Raw genomic sequence first — 19,738 nt, forward strand, 5'->3', positions numbered from 1 at the left:
TACAAAAAACCCTAGACAATATGAAAACTACACAAACCACCCTTGTCACACCCTGACCTAACCAAATAATAAAGAAAACAAAGATAACTAAGGTCAGCGCGTGACACCTGCAGAACTTTACGTTCGTTTTGTATTTTGTTGTTTTTTCGGTGTTCATTTTAATAAAAGTAAGATGTTTGCCTACCACGCTGCACCTTGGTCTCCTCATTCAAATGACGAGCGTAACAGATTGGGTCACTGCTTGACACCAACAAACTCCCCATTATATCTGTCCCTCTACCCTCCCTAAATCGTGGCATTGAATGTTTCAGCAGACTTTTAGCCCTCCATAACTGGCTACGAGACTACTGCAGCTCTGTGGGTATAACATTTATTGACAATTTTGATACCTTCTGGAAACAAAGCTCATTTTAGAAGGAGGATGTGATCCAACCAAATCATTTGGGTTCCTGGATCCTTTCACAGCATTATAAGGCTGCGTTGAGACAACGACTTATCAATGACCCAAGCCCAGCTCAGTTAATCCCAACCATTGTGTCTCTGAGTTGTCATAATGCTTCAGCAAATGTACATTATCCCAGGGGCATTGGAAACACAATGTAAGTAACCTAATAACTGCCCTGAATGTCTCTGCTGATCCCACTGCTATTGTATACAGTACTCATGTGCCTATGAACCAGAGGGATGCTGTAGGCACTGAGGCGGTGTGCCCTAGTAGGAAGTCCACTGTGTGCAGCTCACCCTGACCTAACATAACTAGCATGAGCATGTCCACTTCTGCTAAGCTTCCTAGTAAAGCAATGAAAATAATCAAGCATCCCAGAAAAGTGCAAAAAATAGCTCATGTTAACATATGTAGCCTAAGAAACAAGGTTCGTGAAGTCAATAACTTGCTAGAAACTCACTTAGATAAGTACAGTGGTAGCAATACATGGTTATAACATCTACAGAAAATACAAACATGACAATGGGGGTGGTGTTGGGGTCTATAATAAGAACCACATTATTGTAAAGCTTAGAGAGGATCTCATGTTAAATACTGTTGAAGTAATTTTGATACAGGTTCATCTGCCTAACCTAAAGCCCATTATTGTGGGAAGCTGCTATAGACCATCAAGTGTTAACAGTCAGTATCTTGATAACATGTGCGAAATGCTTGATAATGTATGTAATATCAACAGAGAGTTATATTTTCTGGGTATTGAATGGCTTTCATTAAGCTGCCCACTCAACAAAAATATTCAAACTGTAACCAGTGCCTGCAACCTGGTTCAGGTTATCAGTCAACCTACCAGGGTAGTTACAAACAACACAGGAATGAAATTATCAACATGTATTGATCACATATTTACAAATGCTGCAGAAATTTTGCTTTAATGCAGTGTCCAAATCCATCAGATGTAGTGATCACAATATAGGAACCATATCTAGGAAAACCAAGGTTCCAAAGGCTGGGCTTGTAGAGTGTATAAGAGGTCATACAATACGTTGTGTAGTGATTCTTGTGTTGATGATGTAAATAATATTTGCTGGTCTGTGGTGTGTAATGAGGAGCAACCAGATGCTGCACTTGACACATTTATGAAATTGCCTATTCCAGTTACTAACAAGCATGCACCCATTAAGGAAATTACTTAAATTGTTAAATCCTTTTGGATTGATGAGGAAAATTGTATGGTTGTGAGTGATGAGGCAAAAGGTATGGCAAATAAGTCTGGCAGCACAACCGATCGCAAACATACTGCAAATTGAGAAATCATGTGACTAAACTGCAAAAAAAATAAGAATGAACTATCCTATGAAACAAAGATAAATTATATAAAAAATGATAGTGAAAAATGTTTTTGTGCTCCTTAAATACATTTTGGGGCAAAAAGGCAAACTCAGTTCATTGAGTCAGATGGCTTATTCATCACAAAACCCACTGATATTGCCAACTACTTTAATACTTCTTTCATTGGCAAAATTTGCAAAGGCATGAAATTCCAGTAACAAACGGTGATACTACACATCCAAGTATATCTGAACAAATTATGAAAAACAAGCATTTTAATTTTGAATTCCGTAAAGTGAGTGTGGAAGAGGATTTTTTTTGGGGGGGAGGGTCAATCAACAATGACAATCCACCGTGGTCTGACAAATTGGATGGGAAATTATGAGGATTATAGCAGACAATATTTCCATTCCTATTTGCCATATCTTCAATTTAAGCCTACTAGAAAGTGTGTGCCCTCAAGCCTTCAGGGAAGCAAAAGTCATTCCGCTACCTAAGAAAAGTAAGGCCCCCTTTACTGGCTCATGCAGCCAACCAATCAACCTGTTACCAACCCTTAGTACATTTTCTGAAAAACATAGTGGTTGACCAGATAGAATGCTATTTTACAGTAAACAAATTGACAACAGACTTTCAGCACGATAATAGGGAAGGACATTCAATAAGCACATCACTTATACAAATGATTGGTGAAATTTATGATAAAAAGATTGTGGAGGTTATTTTGTTAGACTTCAGTGTGGCTTTTGACATTATCAGTCATAGTCTGCTGCTGGAAAAATGTATGTGTTATGGCTTTACACCCCCTGCTATATTGTGGATAAAGAGTTACTGTACCTGTCTAACAGAACACAGAGGGTGTTCTTTAATGGAACCCTCTCCAACATAATCCAGGTAGAATCAGGAATTCCACAGGGTAGCTGTATTGGCCCCTTACTTTGTTCAATCTTCACTAATGACATACTACTGCCTTTGGGTAAGGTGTGTCTATGTATGCGGATGACTCAACAATATAAACGTCAGCTACTACAGCAACTGAAATGACTGCAACACATAACAAAGAGTTGCAGATAATTTCAGCATGTGTGGCAAGGAATAAGTTAGTCCTAAATATTTCAAAAAGTAAAATAATTGTATTTGGGACAAATCATTCACTAAACCCTAAACCTCAACTAAATCTTGTAATAACTAATGTGGAAATTGAGCAAGCTGTCATGGTCAAAACATAAAAAACAGATACATAAAAACATTTTCCTTAAAGTATATATTTATATAAGTTTTAATATTACTCTCCCCACTTCAACAACAAAAATTTTGTCCTTGAGACATTTAATTGAAGTAATGTAGAATTCCATTCATTTCTATGCAGGACTGATTTTTCTGGGGAGTGCCAATATGCCCGACAGGTTGCTTCAAAACCTCCCATTACATAGCATCAGCAATCCTGGGTTTATATAGATCATTGGGCCATACCTGAGGTGAGTTTTGACCCGAGTCAAATAACCATAAAGTAGCACTGTCTAAAACCCAGGAAATCCACTACTCTCTGAGATTCCCTTTGATGTGTTGGTGACTGTGTGTGTGTGTAGTACTCTTGGCAGCATTACTTCTGTGTGACATACTTTCAGAGAATTGCCATGGCTGGCACAGTAACAACTCCTCAGCATTAAAACATCAGGCCTTCGGTGACCTGGTCCCTTCAGAGCAGGTGACATAACAGAAGTCTTTGAACAACCAGCCGACTGGAATTTCTCAGATTATGATGTGGAAGGAGTTTGTTCTGGGACGTAATTAGAGAGGCCCAGTGTTTGAAAAGGCTAAGTGCCTCCGAGTAGTAGTCAAATAAGTACAACGACTTAAACTACTTCACCAATTACAATTCAAACGTGGACCATGTTCTCTTAATTTCTTGGCTCATCAATTAGGAATATTAACTTATTCATTCCTCTATGCCATTGTAACTTGGGGTGGGTAAATTGTGAAGAACCTGTTCCAATGATCACTTGCACTCAGAAATGTCTTTGCTGAAATGCACAGATTTCAAGCTTTGAATTACAAGTGTTGCACACGATTGTAGTTGTTTTCTCTGACCACCCTTTGGGGACAAACTTCTGTAAAAATGCCACTTTAAATCTGTCAGAAAAGGGACTCTATGCACCACAGCTGGTCAACTAATAGTCACCATCAAACTCACCACCTCACAGACATGGTCCCAGATACTGTTTCTTGGAAAAAAATAATGTGGAACACTTATCAGTCTATAACAGTAGACTCTCTCAATCTACCCACTCTAATGCCTCTTTCACACACACACACACACACACACACACACACACACACACACACACACACACACACACACACACACACACACACACACACACACACACACACACACACACACACACACACACACACACACACGCCGCACCTGCAGTGTTTGTGTGGTCCACTCAGCGTCTCGATGACGAAGCATTCTCCATCGTTCAAGCAGTAGGCCAGGTCCTTCTCGTGACATTGCTTGAAATGCTCTGAGACCAATGGAGGAATGGTGGGTGATGCTGCAGGGAAAATAGAGAGATGACAGGAAAGGGAGACCGAGAAAGAGAGAGAAAAAAAAGAAAGAGATAATGTTAGTAAAAAAAAAACATGGAACACACTTCATCAGTTCAAATTCACACGATAAGACGTGTTTCCTATCCAAGACTGAGTCGTAAACGACCATGCACACCACGTGTCACAAATGCAATACATAGGACTCAACAAGGCACTCCAAGAAAATAACAAATCCTACAAACAAATTCCCCAGAAATGCCCAATAATGCCAAGCCGCGCTCTGCTGCAGCAGGAGTGGCCATGTGAGTGTTTTCCTATTTGCCTCCTCTGCAGGTTTCAGTAGAAGTGAAAGTGAACGTGCTGTAAGACCCTGAGTGTTTGCCCAGCTCCTGGTACATCACTGAGAGAAGATGAATGAGGAATGCTGATAATCTGACCTGCTGTGAATGTCTGCAGCGTTTGGAACTTGACTCCTCTCAATTATCAATAACACCAAGCCTGATGTACACAGAGCTTACGCTGTGGGGAGAATATCAACTTTGCCTAAGTGATGACAGTTCTATTAAAAAGCTAGGCCATGCCTCAATGGTCCTTCATACATGGGGAGTTAGCCTAGCTAAACTGGAGTTGAGCCGTGCTGTTGTGTTTTTCATTTTACGTATGCTGTTTATTATACAGTGACAGTACACATTAATCAACATTTCAGCTTACAAATCCATGTAAATGCGTTGGAGTTACGTAGCTAAGGAACCAATTTACATCTGTAGTCCTGCAAAGAGTTGTAAGTTAGCAGACCTAGGTTGAAATAGTATTTGTTTTCTTTCAATTACTTTCATTACACTTGATTGAGCTTGTGTGGTGCAATATAACCAATGAATTATAACCTAAAGTGCAAATCCCACCCATATTTAGACAGTATTTGAAACAAAACAACTCCTGAGGATTTAGTTCATCACACCTGGGCCTGTATCCACAAAGCGTCTCATGGTAGAAAATGGATAATAAGTGCTGAGAATAGAGACATTTTACTCCTACTCTTATGGATAGAAAAAAAAGCTATGCATGAAGCCTCTTTAGTCAGAAGAATCCCACCTAGTCAACAGACATTTACGACACCTCATGAGCTGTCCTAATCAGTTAAGTGTTACCAGCAGGTGTCTTAATAGTAGAACATTGCAGCAAGTCAGTGGTTCCGGTGCCACATACAATTGCTTTGAAGTTATTTCTATAAGATCATATTTCTACACTGAACAGAAATATAAACGCAACATGTAAAGTGTTGGTCCGATGTTTCATAAGCTGAAATAAAAGATCCCAGAAATGTCTTGTATGCACAAAAGCGTATTTCTCTCAAATTGTGTTATTCTGTTTGTGAGCATTTCTGATTGCCAAGATAATCCATCCACCTGACAGTTGTGGCATATCAAGAAGCTGATTAAACAGCATGATCATTGCACAGGTGCACTTTTTTCCCACAACCACAGGCCATGTGTATGGGCAAATGGTTTTAAGATGTCAACATTCTGAACAGTGCCCCATGGTGGTATGGGCAGGCATAAGCTATGGACAACGAACATAATTGCATTTTATCCATGACAATTTGAATGCATAGAGATCCCGTGACGAGATCCTGAGGCCTATTGTCGTGCCACTCATCTGCTGCCATCAACTCATGTTTCAGCATGATAATGCATGGCCCCATGTCGCAAGGATCTGTACTCAATTTCTGGAAGCTAAAAATGTTCCAGTTCTTCCATGGCCTGCATACTCACCAGACATGTCACCATTGAGCATGTTTGGGATGCTCTGGATTGACGTGTATGATAGCGTGTTCCAGTTCCCGCCAATATTCAGCAACTTCACACAAACATTGAAGGGACAACATTTCACAGGTGACAATCAACTTCAATGATAAGGAGATGTGCCACACTGCATGAGGCAAATGGTGCCTACACCAGATTTGTTATTTAACTAGGTAAGTCAGTTAAGAACAAATGATTATTTACAATGACAGCGTACCCCGGCCAAACCCTCCCGACGCTGGGCCAAATGTGCGCCACCATATGGACTCCCGATCACAGCTGGTTGTGATACAGCCCGGGATCGAACCCAGGTCTGTAGTGAAGCATCTAGCACTGCGATGCAGTGCCTTAGACCGCTGCGCCACTCAGGATACTGACTGGTTTTCGGTTCCACGCCCCTACATTTAAAAAAAAGTATCTGTGACCAACGGATGCATGTCTGCATTCCCAGTCATGTGAAATCCACAGATTAGGCCCCTATAAATGTATTTCATTTGACTGATTTCCTTATATGAACTGTAACTCAGTAAAATATTTTAAATTGTTGCATGTTGCGTTTTTGTTTTGTTCAGTGTATTAATGCTCCATCTATAAATAATATAGACCTACATACAACAGTTGCCAAACTCTTGTGCTTTTGACAATGATTTAATGTGAAGCCTATTTCCCATGATATGACTAAACACGTATGATATGACTAAACTAGACTAGGCTAATAAATAAACGTGTTTCTTTCGATTATTTAATTACCTACATCATGTTCTTTCAAGTTATCCATTTAGAGACCAACATCACGTTGTTAAAAATATGTATCTATATTGGGCATGCAACATTATCGGCAAGTGACTTGATGCCTACCATGTTACAGTGATGTAGAGTTGTTAAACGGGGGTGGCTAGTGAGTGTGTTGATATAACGGTAATATTGTAAAAATTCCGTTTTTTACAACCATCAGAATTGGTAAAAAAAAAAGGTTATGCATGCCAACATATTAGTTAAGAGTAGGCAAAGTGATCGTGTCAGGCGGAAATGATATCAAAGGTTTTACCATTACAACGTTTGATGTACAGTCACATTCACTGTGGTTGTCAGAAGTGTGCCATGTCGAGTTTACAACTGGTGATGTCTCATTGTGATTGGTTATTCCCCATCATTTGCAACAATGTCAATTAGTGTCATCGCTATATTTCCTTTGCGGTGCCTCAAACTGTCACGATTACCAGCTAAGATAAACTTTTATGAGTTGATTTGACTAATGGCTCAGAATTGTCTTATTCAGCTCGGCGGTGTCTTATTAACATCATGCTAAACCCAACTATGAGCTGGGAGTTTTTTGATGAGTTTCCGAGGGATCAGAAATACAATTAAGTCTAATTCTGCTGTTGTTCATAGAAGAAGGAGTAGAACGGAGTAGATTCAGAAAGGGCATTATTATATTCATTATCACTGAATAGAGCTCACAACGACAGCCAGCATGTACATAATGTCCATGTCCATTCTAATTTGTTCTTCTACAAGCAATGCTTTGGTGTTGCTCCAACATCATCCCTACAGTATAATGTCCCCTGGGCCTTGCCTGAGAGTCCTTCCCATTGGCTCTGGTGATGTTACACTTAGATTCCCTGGCGTAAAAAGATATTTCATTTGGGGTTAAGAGCACTTCCCTTGCTGTGCCAGACTTTGAGAGGCACTCTTACTGGAGATGTTCCCCTCTGTGACAACACACGCAGTGAAACGAGCCTCAGTTCCTCTGGATGTCTGTGCATGCAGAGAGTCTCTCAACCAGAGGTCCACATCGTCAAGTAGCCAACATCCATGAAGCACACTGGAGAGCCTCTATTGTTTTAAACAACCTAGAACTGATTTTAATGCTAGGCTTGTTGGCTGTTCAGCATCACAAACTGCCCAAAGATGATGGCAGTACAACAGCTATTTTCTCTTTTTGTAATGAATTATGGAGATGTCACGACTCTTCAAAAGAAAGTTGGGAATCGAAGGACAGATGACTTCATAAGGAGACAGCTGCCTGTCAATCTCAGAGGAACCCAGGTGACATCTAGACCAGTGTTTGCCAACTCCAGTACTCCAGTACCCCCAACAGTACACCTTTTTATTGAAACCCTGGACAAGCACACCTGATTCAACTTGTCAGCTAATCATCAAGCCCCCAATGAGATGAATGAGGTGTGTTTGTCCAGGGCGACAATGAAAATGTGTACTGTTGGGGGTACTGGAGGACCAGAGCTGGGAAACACTGATCTAGACTCATCTGAGGAGAGTCCCTCCCATCAGATCAATGCACCACTATTAGGTCACGGATAACACAGGTTTCCACTCTCGTCCCCCCTCCCAGTGATAGGGTAAAACCAAAACGTGCACGTGGGGGGCAGGACCGAATTTGGGAAACCCTGCTGTATGGAACTGTGATAATGATTAAGGCATTGACACCCAGGGCTAAAACTATAGAGCTCCACTTCAGGGAGTTCCTCAGGGCACTCCAAACTGCAGAGATCGTTCTGTTTAGTCAGTATGTCAGCTCAGCGATTTGAGTGCTTGGTTTGAGATGGGTGTAGTGTTTCACTGCTCACATAGAGAGGTGATGTTGTGATGGCAGGGTGTGAAGAACACTTTAGGACATTGTGATTTCTAAGTTGAGAAATGGACCTTATGCTGTCTGTCGCATCCTTCAGTCTCGGTTTGTCTTTCTCTGGGAGTGTGTTTGTGTTGTGCAAGGAAGCGTTGGAGGAGGTTAAGGGATGAGATTCCCGTGGGCACCGTGGTAATAGCGTCCTTCAAAAGTGACATTCCCCCGATGCATTGCCTGGGAGTCTGACTGATAGTGAAGGTCGCTGAGTATCGATCGCCCAAGGAACAGAGAGTATAACGACAACACAGAACGAAGTGGGCCAAAAATGGGAAACAAGGGCTCCTGCAGTGAAATAGTTGTTATAGTAGGAATGCCCTGTTCTGTCCTCTCAGTACTATATCTTTCTCTGTGGCACGCTAGTTAGCAATGCATATGACAAGCATTCCATTTACGTTTTAGTCAGACGCCATTCCATTTACGTTTTAACAGACGCTCTTACCCAGAGCGACTTACAGGTGCATATAGTGTTAAGTGCCTTGCTCAAGGGCACATCGACTGATTTGTTTCATTTAGTCTGCTAAGGGATTCAAACCAGCGAGCTATCAATTACTGACCCAACGTTCTTAACCGCTAGGTTACCGCCCCTTCATCAGACGTTTCATTTTTAAAGCCTTTTTCATTTCAAAAAGGGGCGGGTTAGATGGATGTCCCCTGAGGGTACAGGAACAACCTGGAATAATTCTGCTGCAGGCTGTTTCTTGTTTGGTTTAGTGACAGTAGAACTGGCTGTGGTCTAAAGCCCTTTCATAGCCCATGAATCTCAGTGTAGCAAGCATTTCATATCTCAAATTACACCATTAGCTGAATAGTAGTCTCAAGATAATGACTCAAATGTCCAAACTAATAATTTGCTTTTTCAAATTAAGGGGATCCAGTGCTCCCTCCACTGTTCTGTGGGATGTGTAGTAATCCTTTATAGTTATATTGTACTGTATGTTTCTCTAATGAATTGTTGGTATTTCTTACCATGCTAATTGTTGGTAATTCTTCTATGTTAATTGTTGATAAAGATGACCAAGATGCCCATTTAATATGGAAAACTTCAAGTAAAATGTGTTTCTAATGAATGAGGACTGTAGCATTTATCAGCCCCATGACCAGTAGTCCACCCGGCTCACTTCAATTAAAAACTCAGGTGCTAATGTGCCTGATGACATCATGATATTATACAGTTTTAGCTCAGATTGTAGCCTCTGTTCCACTGAGATGAGCTGCCACTGACCTGCCCCACTCTGAGGTCATGCCAATCACTGAAGTCACACAGAGGCAAACACTTAGGGATCCAGAACAGCATGCACTGGGTGGGGGGAGGGACTTGTTTGTTTGTTATGTACGTTTTGTGCTACTCTTTCACCCTCAATCCTTCATGCTGTCATCCCTCGTTCCACCATTCACTACCTACTATCCTGTCCACCTCCAACTAGCCTCCCATTCAGACTAAGGGGGTCAATGGCAATTTCCTAGTACAAAAGGAAGGGCATCTCTCATCCCCTCTCTCCCCAGGCTACACTGAGTACGTGGCCCACTCTCTCCAGATTGGCCCCCAGTCTATTTATGCAGCCAATGATGGACAAAAGAACAGCAATCTCCCTAGCACAATGGTTAGGTCTATAGGTACTGAGAGGTGTGTGTGTGTGTGTGTGTGTGTGTGTGTGTGTGTGTGTGTGTGTGTGTGTGTGTGTGTGTGTGTGTGTGTGTGTGTGTGTGTGTGTGTGTGTGTGTGTGTGTGTGTGTGTGTGTGTGTGTGTGCGTGTGTGTGTGCGTGTGCGTGTGCGTGTGCGTGTGCGTGTGCGTGGGTGACACTGGTCAGCGGAGTATGGGGAATTAAATTACACAGAGGCAATGCAAAGCCATGACTGCTGCAGCATGGCATATTTTCTGTCTATAGCATGACGTGTCTGACCAGGAATGCCTGGTTCACGCTGCACAGTGGGACCCTGAAAAACGAATACATGGAAGGAAATATACATTCAAACACACCTCCATTTGCATTCACTGACTACACCCCCCCTCAGAGACACAGTCACATGCACATGCTTTCAGTGACATCTGGCAGGTAGGGATATTCTGACTGACTAATCTGTCTTTATCTGTCTTTCCAGTCTAGCCACAAAGCTGACCCCATATCTCTCTCTCTTTGTTGCTCTCTCTCTCTCCCAGCCTACTGACGATACATCCACCTGCACCGCCACAGTTAAATGTCCTTTAGCTTTGTTCCAACCCTGTTCTCATCACTCATCACTCATCGACATTCATATAGCAGGCTTTTCTCTGCAATATCACATGTCAACAGTGCATTAGGTCCAGCCGTCGTAAATATGCCAAGAGCTCTTTAATACCTCTATCTACATGCTGACACCATGCACCTCTGGTCTCCTTTTATCTGGCAGAGTAGTCACACCTTGCTCACACCATCAGGCCAAGGATTATAGAGGAAAGGGACAACACTGTCCTTCTATCAGGCCAAGGATTAGAGAGGAGAGGGACAACACTGTCCTTCCATCAGGTCAAGGATTAGAGAGGAGAGGGACAACACTGTCCTTCCATCAGGCCAAGGATTATAAAGCGGAGGGACAACACTGTCCTTCCATCAGGCCAAGGATTAGAGAGGAGAGGGACAACACTGTCCTTCCATCAGGCCAAGGATTAGAGAGGAGAGGGACAACACTGTCCTTCCATCAGGCCAATGATTATAGAGGAGAGGGACAACACTGTCCTTCTATCAGGCCAAGGATTAGAGAGGAGAGGGACAACACTGTCCTTCCATCAGGCCAAGGATTAGAGAGGGGAGGGACAACACTGTCCTTCCATCAGGCCAAGGATTAGAAAGGAGAGGGACAACACTGTCCTTCCATCAGGCCACGGATTAGAAAGGAGAGGGACAACCATGTCCTTCCACCAGGCCACTGATTATAGAGGAGAGGGACAACCATGTCCTTCCACCAGGCCACTGATTAGAAAGGAGAGGGACAACACTGTCCTTCCATCAGGCCACTGATTAGAAAGGAGAGGGACAACACTGTCCTTGCATCGGGCCAATGATTATAGAGGAGAGGGACACCATTGTCCTTCTATCAGGCCAAGGATTATAGAGGAGTGGGACAACACTGTCCTTCCATCAGGCCAATGATTATAGAGGAGAGAGACAACACTGTCCTTCCATCAGGCCAATGATTATAGAGGAGAGAGACAACACTGTCCTTCCATCAGGCCACTGATTAGAGAGGAGAGGGACAACACTGTCCTTCCATCAGGCCAATGATTATAGAGGAGTGGGACAACACTGTCCTTCCATCAGGCCAATGATTATAGAGGAGTGGGACAACACTGTCCTTCTATCAGGCCAATGATTATAGAGGAGTGGGACAACACTGTCCTTCCATCAGGCCAATGATTATAGAGGAGTGGAACAACACTGTCCTTCTATCAGGCCAATGATTATAGAGGAGTGGGACAACACTGTCCTTCCATCAGGCCAATGATTATAGAGGATAGGGACAACACTGTCCTTCCATCAGGCCAGTGATTATAGAGGAGTGGGACAACACTGTCCTTTTATCACCTGGCTGCCTCCTGTCTGTCACTGTATAGGCCAAAGACGCCTTTCCTAATGATGCTGGGCTAATGATGTTTGTCCCAATTATGTTTGTCCAAATGATGCTGGAATCGGTCTCAGAAACACTGTTTGGTTGATCTGAAATAGTGGTCAGTTTGGGAGGTTGGATTTATGGAACGACTTAAATGTTTTTTCTTGTCCAAAGATCTTGTTTTGAGTGCAAAACCCCCTAAAGCAGAGGTGTCAACATCAACCAAAATTCTTTGAAATCGATTAAACCAATGGATGTTAAATCACATACTGTTATTCAAAAGGTCAAGAGGTCAAAAGCTAGTATGGGTCAAACATTGTTCGGAAAGTTGTCTTCATGATGCAAGAGCATAGTTTGAGCTGAACATCAAACTTGTTTCATCCTGTTCTGGGATTCAAACTAGCAGCCTTTCTGTGACCAGCCCAATTCTCTAACTGCTAGGCTACCTGCTGCCCTAAATGCATTTTACAGGGAGTTCAGAACCTCTGCTGCCACATGGAATTTAACAACTGTACATAAGTCATCCATCTCCATTGTAGCAGTACTGCAATGCTAATGTGTCCATTTCAGATGGTGTTACTCTGTTATTACATAACTCCAAAATCTTGATAATGGCAACATGGGAGCAATTGACATTGGTGATGTTGACATTGCATTGGAGATATTGTTTAAACACACATTCTACTGAGATTCTGCAATCTAATGTTTTTATCAGCATAATAATTGCTTGAGGAAGTTGTGTCAGCAGTCTGCCTGTCAATGTTCCTCTTCAGTAGCTTTAACCTGAATCACTTAGATCTACAATTGAAGGTCCAAGTGTTTTCACTGTATTCTACCCCACTATTGAATTACTGGACTGAAAGTCACCTTCCCCTGAGTGTTGGTGGAACTTACCTGTTTCTGATAGGCAAAAGATCACCTGCTATGCATCTGGGTAACATTTAGTAGTAGCCTATACTGTAGTTGCACTTCAAACCCGGACAGACCTGGAGACCACTGATTTAATCAGAAATATTTAAATATGTGCATTAGCAATGGGATGAGGATAAAGAGTGGACATTTCAACCCATCAACCTTCTTCAACTGTGTTTTCAAAACAACAGAAACAAATCCAAGAGACTCCGACTCAACCTCAATCCCTAATCAGTGTTCTCAGATATCAGACAGAAGTCTCCTGATGATACATGTGAATGTGCCCTGCTGCATCGGGTCTAGTTGTTCTCCCCTAAATTATACAAAACAGAGCAAGGGAGGGAAGATTACTGGCCAATTGGATCAATAAGAGGGTCTTTGAAGATTTACAGGAAATCTAATCATCGATCTGCAGGGGGAAAGTAAGTGTGCAGTTCAAAGAGAGTCTGGGAATAGCAGTGTTAGTCTCCATCAGTAACGCCATGGTAAATTGCATTATGTAAGACTAACTGTTTGTAACGATTAATTTCACATTTTTTTGTCGTCTAATGTTATGAAACCATTTATAAATAATCAAAGCCACAAACACAGACAGGTAAACACTCACAAAGGGTGAACAGAACATTCATGAAAATGGCATTAGTGTCAAGCCTTTGTGTTGATTTTATAGCAAGATCTATGACAGAGCTAACTTTGAACATCCGAGAGAATGAGACAACCACCCTCTCCCTGGCTCCACTCTTCGCCCCTCTCTGAATTTCCTGATCGATTTGTCAGCTTCTGTTCTTTCCCCTGATATAACGAAACACAGTGTGACTTTGTTAATTAAGCTCTAGAGGAAGCTATTACTTCAGGGACAGGTTCAATTGTCCTCGCTCTGAAGCATCAGTGGCTCTGGGCTTATAATCATACTATCCAGCGAGAAAGAGAAGAGAGAGAGAGAGAGAGTGAGAGAGAACATAGAGAGAGAGAGAATGAGGAGAGAGGGAGAGAAAGAGGAGAGAGGGACAGAAAGAGGAGAGAGGGAGAGAAGCAGACTGCTTGCATAACTGCAATTTACCCCCTCTCTGTCTTCCTCTTCCTGTTGAACATGTATTGTATAAGGACCTCATTGTACTTCATTTTCATCATCTTCTATTGTCAGCTATGAGACAGACTACTGATGGTCGCACCAAATTGCCCATTGATTAGACAACTTCATCTGGAACTTCTTTAAGTATAAAGGCATGTTCACATAGACAGAATGAACAAGATAGTACTGTAGGCTGGCAGAGCTTGGAGTATTGGCAGCTTTAGACAGACCATAAACGATACAAGGCTATAATATAAATTTAAATGAATTTATTAGGCCCTAATCTATGGATTTCACATCACTGGCAATACATATATGCTGGTAGAGCGTCCCAAACATGCTCAATTTATGACATCTCTGGTAAGTATGCAGGCCATAGATGAACTTGGACATTTTCAGCTTCCAGGACTTGTGTACAGATCCTTGCGACATGGACATGAGGTGATCGCGGTGGATGGATAGCACGACAATGGGCCTCAGGATCTCGTCACAGTATCTCTGTGCATTCAAATTGCCATGGATAAAATGTAATTGTGTTCATTATCCGTAGCTTATGCCTGCCCATACCATAACCCCACCGCCACCCACCACTCACTCACACGGCACCATACACATGGTCTGTGGTTGTGAGGCCAGTTGGACATGCTGCCAACTTCTCTAAAATGACATTGGAGGTGGCTTATGGTAGAGAAATGTACATTCAATTGTCTGGCAACACCTCTGGTTGACATTCCTGCAGTCAGCATGCCAATTGCACGCTCCCTCAAAACTTGAGACATCTGTGGCATTGTGTTGTGTGACAAAACTGCAGATTTTAGAGTGGCCTTTTATTGTCCCCAGCACAAGGTTCACCTGTGTAAGGATATGCCACGCCTGTCAGGTGGATGTATTATCTTGGCAAAGGAGAAATGCTCACTTTGTGCACAACATTTGGGAGAAATCAGCGTTTTGTGCGTATGGAAAAGGTCTGGGATCTTTTATTTCAGCTCACTTCACATGTTGCGTTTATATTTGTGTTCACTGTATGTACCCTCAGGGGAATTATCTTCACGAGATAAGCACAGGTCAGCTAGAACTGGCCTGCCCCTGCTCTGTCCAGATGCTCATCAGTTGTTGTGCTATGAGGAGTGGGGAGGAAGAGGGGGGTGATCGGAGTTCAGGTTTTATATTATACAATATCCCCCCTGACACAAGGTCTGCGGCAAGCGAACTGAAGGCAGGACCAGAATGCTGATTGGGCATCAGAGGAGGAAGTGCAGCTGTGAGAATCATTTTTGATTGGACCATGATAGTAGGGCCCAGTTCTAAGGAGAAAAGGGGTAAGATATGACTGAATCAATGGGGTACGGGCCAGCCTGTGACTCAAACTGCTGATTGGTGGCAAGCCTATGAAGCAGAACGCTCAATGGAGAAAGCATGGGGGGGATGGGTGGACTCTGTTTAATAAGCTTGAACAGCATTATGAGTCAACAATCAAAAGGTCCAATATGCATGGAATCATTTTAGCATAAGCTTTTTCTCCAGGGCCGGAGATTCCATTATTTCCAATATGCGAATACAGCATAATACATGTGAAGTCAAAGAAAACATGTAGTAAATGTGTTTCTTATGGTGCCCAAAATGCCCTAGAAATGCAATGACACCGAGTCTCAAACCCAGCATGTAAATCAGTGGTCTTCAGCCTAAGAAAAGAAAATACAGCAACAATGTCTTGAGTGGAGTAAGTGGAATGGTATCAACATGGTTTCTATGTGTTTGATGCCATTCCATCTGCGCCGTTCCAGCCATTATTATGAGCCGTCCTCCCTTCAGCAGCCTCCACCGGTACCAGCACAGCGTCCTGCAGTCTTTCTACACAGCAGTCTTCAGCGGGTTCCATTAGGGCGGGGATTCTTTCTCAAATACAACCAGATTTCTAATAACAGGATATCTATTAGTATGAATCTAAAGCAGGAGACAAGTAAACATGAATAATATTTTCACACCGGGTAAAAACAAAAAAAATATGTGTAAATATGATCAAACATACACAAATAAGAACAAGATAAGAATGACAGTATATAGAAAATAAATGAAATATATGTCTATATGAGTCTATGTGATTAGAGCGTGTGTTAAAGTTGGAGGGATAATTTAGCATCTGGTCTCCCTGGGGCGTGCTCTGTCTTTCTAGTGCTCCCTATAAGGTCGGCTGTATTTGTATTCAGGCCTTTATTGTAGGGCTTGGCAACTGTGAATGGAGAGCTCCATTTCTAAAGCAAATCGTTAGGGACTCTCAGGGTTGATGCCTCTTTGTGTATGGCTCGTTAGGGCTCTGGGAACACCAACACAGAGAAAGAAGTGAAATGCTGAACTTATAACAAGAATAGACTCTAATGTAACAATGCAGCTGAAGTGGCTGTTACAGAGACAGCAAAGCATCGTGAAAGCAATGCCCCAACACTCTGTTACCATGCCACAATATGACGAGATTCTTTCAGATATATCATATATCAAATGTTAACAGTTTCAATAATGACTGAAAGGTCAAATTGATGCCAGATCCTAAGTTGTCAAAACTATTATGAAGAGAAGATTATGCAGGCATTGAATGCCACTTTAAGTGGTGCTATATGAAGCCCTGGAGTTATTCCAGCACTACACTGATTGGCTCTTACATATAGGGGCCCACATCATTAGGCGGTGGGGGGATGTTAATAAATACAGTAGAGTAAAAAGCAACACAAATGGCACAGTAAAATGCAGCAGTAAAGAAAGATCTGGTTGTGTTGCCCCCTGCCTACATCACAAGGCTACAACACAGTGCTAGATCATACGGCGGTGTCTGGGGGCGTGGGTGAAGTCAAGAACACACACGCCCACAAGAGCGGCAGAGCATTTCTCTCTCACTCAAACGTCAACACCCAGGAGCACGCACACAGTGGCCTCACCTCACTTTCATGGCTGCTTGCACGTCCTCCCTTTCTCACTCCCTCTCACCCCCCCCCCCCCTCTCTCTCTCCCTCCTACTCTCCCAGTATAATCTTGTTGCCAGTCAATTTCAGTGTATTCCCACATTAACTCATCCCCCTTTGTTGATGATGCTTAGCTCTTACCCCCACCCCCCTGTAATTTGTATCGCACAGCCCACTGATTAGCAGTGACAGAGCTGAAATTAGAGATCTCTCTCTCTCTCTCTCTCTCTCTCTCTCCACTCTTAGAAAAACGGGTTCTGAAAGTAGAACCCTTTTTGGTTTCAGGTAGATCCCTTTTGGGTTCCTTGTAGAACCCTCTGTGCAAAGGGTTCTACATGCAACCCGAAAGGGTTCTAAATGTAACCAATGGTTCCTCAAAGGGTTTTCCTATGGGGACAGCTGAAGAACCCGTTTCTGTTAGATTCTGCTAGATAGCACTTTGTTTTCTAAGGGTGTATTTCTCTGTCTCTCTCTCTCTCTCTCCCTCTCTGTCTCTCTCTCTAAAACAGTTTAATACACATCATAGACACAGTTGGAGGAGAGTAGGCAGAGAATTTCATCACACAAATGTTCTATCGTTTATGGTCAAATGGTTCGCTTTTCAGCTCTGTATCTTAGTTATTTGTGCTTATCTGTGTCCTTCTTTTCCAATTAGGTTTGTGGTTATTTTATTAGAAAACCAATTTTCACATCAGCCTATGAACTTAGCTCTGGCAAGATCTACACTTAGCTCTAAACAATAGGTGGCCAGCTACAAAAGGTTAATGAGGTAAAGCTAAGTGTTTGGGGAATTAGGAAGATATTGAGTACATGTAATACAATTTGGGTGTAAATATATCTCCACTGAGTGGTTCCTCTATTAGACTAGCAGTCAGCTGCTTTACCAATACTCTAGTCCCGCTGATTATCAACCACAAAAAAATATATAAAACAAAACACTGTGATAGTATTACTGACATTATCCAGGAAACTCTGAACAGCCAATAAAATCACTCTCCTCTCTTTCTGCGCTTTTTTTCTCTGATTTAGTTTCTGTCCTTTCATTCTCCCTTCCTCATCTCCCTGTCACTGTGTGATGTGTGGTGTGACGTCAATGAATGTTGACACATCCAGCGACACATCTATAATTCATCTCCCTGTGTGGGGTGGCCCAGGCCACAAGGGACACACATCCTGCAAACTGTCTCCTGTAGACAGGTAGCAGGTAAAAGGCAAACAGAAAATCACAAGAGCGCATGAGTGCATAAGTACAGACACTCGTGTTCATCCATAAAACATCAAAACCTACACAACATGACCAAATGTATGTGGACACCTGCTCATCGGACATCTCATTCCAAAATCATGTGCATTAATATGGAGTTGAAAAACAGCCCCAGATCATTATTCCTCATCCACCAAACTTTACAGTTGGCACTATGCAAACCCAAATTTGTCTGTCAGACTCCCAGACGGTGAAGCGTGATTCATCACTCCAGAGAACGCATTTCTACTGCTCCAGAGTCCAATGGCGAAGAGCTTTACACAACTCCAGCCGACGCTTGGCATTGCGCATGGTGATCTTAGGCTTGTGTGCGGCTGCTCGATCATGGAAACCAATTTCATGAAGCTCCCGACAAACAGTTATTGTGCTGACATTGCTTCCAGAGGCAGTATGGAACTTGGTAGTGAGTGTTGCAACCGAGGACAGATGATTTTTATGCACTTCAGCACTCGCCAGCAGCTCTAGCAGGGCAGAAATTTGACTGACATGTTGGAAATGTGGCATTGTATGACGGTGCCACGTTGAAAGTCACTGAGCTCTTCAGTAAGGCCATTCTACTGCCAATGTTTGTCTATGGAGATCGCATGGCTGTGTGCTTGATTTTATACACCTCTCAGCAACGGGTGTTGCTGAAATTGCCAAATCCATTCATGTGTAATCTTCTATAAATGTTATCTTTTGTACCACATATTTATGTTTTGATGCTGGGGAATTAAAAGAAAACATGTATGCATGTCGTCACATGATATTAAAGAATACACTCAAACCTCAATGCATCCTCAAAGCATTTCTTGACAGCACACCTGATCATTTCAGAGCAAGCAGTTTAGCGACGTATAAAATCGTCCTGAAATTCCGCACCGACAAGCAAATAAATACACAGACATCAATTTATTATTCATTTTTTCTCCCTGGTGTAAGAGAGACATCATTTTTCTTGCGGTGTGCATTCCTCCTCTCATATAATCGCATATCATGCCTTTCAGTGCATCTGATTTCTGGGGAGAGTTTCCAATCCCCACCTCCCCCCCACCACCAGTGCTGCTCACCGCGCCAAATGAAATAGATGAAATGTTTACTGAAAGTGTTGATTGCTTGCCAGGAGAGGGAAGACAATCTCCTGATAGACAAACAGAGTAGTATGGATTAGAGATGAATGGGAAAACTAAA

General features: G+C 42.5%; 1 protein-coding gene across 2 annotated transcripts in view; it reads right to left on the minus strand.

Moving 5' to 3' along the window:
* Positions 1–19,738, minus strand: part of LOC110529998 (pro-neuregulin-3, membrane-bound isoform-like) — a 384,443-nt gene that overhangs the window by 151,600 nt on the left and 213,105 nt on the right. For both annotated transcript variants that reach the window (XM_036986111.1, XM_036986107.1), the window contains exon 2: positions 4,206–4,335. In XM_036986111.1, coding sequence (XP_036842006.1) covers positions 4,206–4,335 — 130 coding nt within the window. The remainder of the gene's footprint in view (positions 1–4,205; positions 4,336–19,738) is intronic.

Source organism: Oncorhynchus mykiss, chromosome 1, assembly GCF_013265735.2.
Source record: "Oncorhynchus mykiss isolate Arlee chromosome 1, USDA_OmykA_1.1, whole genome shotgun sequence".
In the NCBI taxonomy this organism is placed as follows: domain Eukaryota; kingdom Metazoa; phylum Chordata; class Actinopteri; order Salmoniformes; family Salmonidae; genus Oncorhynchus; species Oncorhynchus mykiss.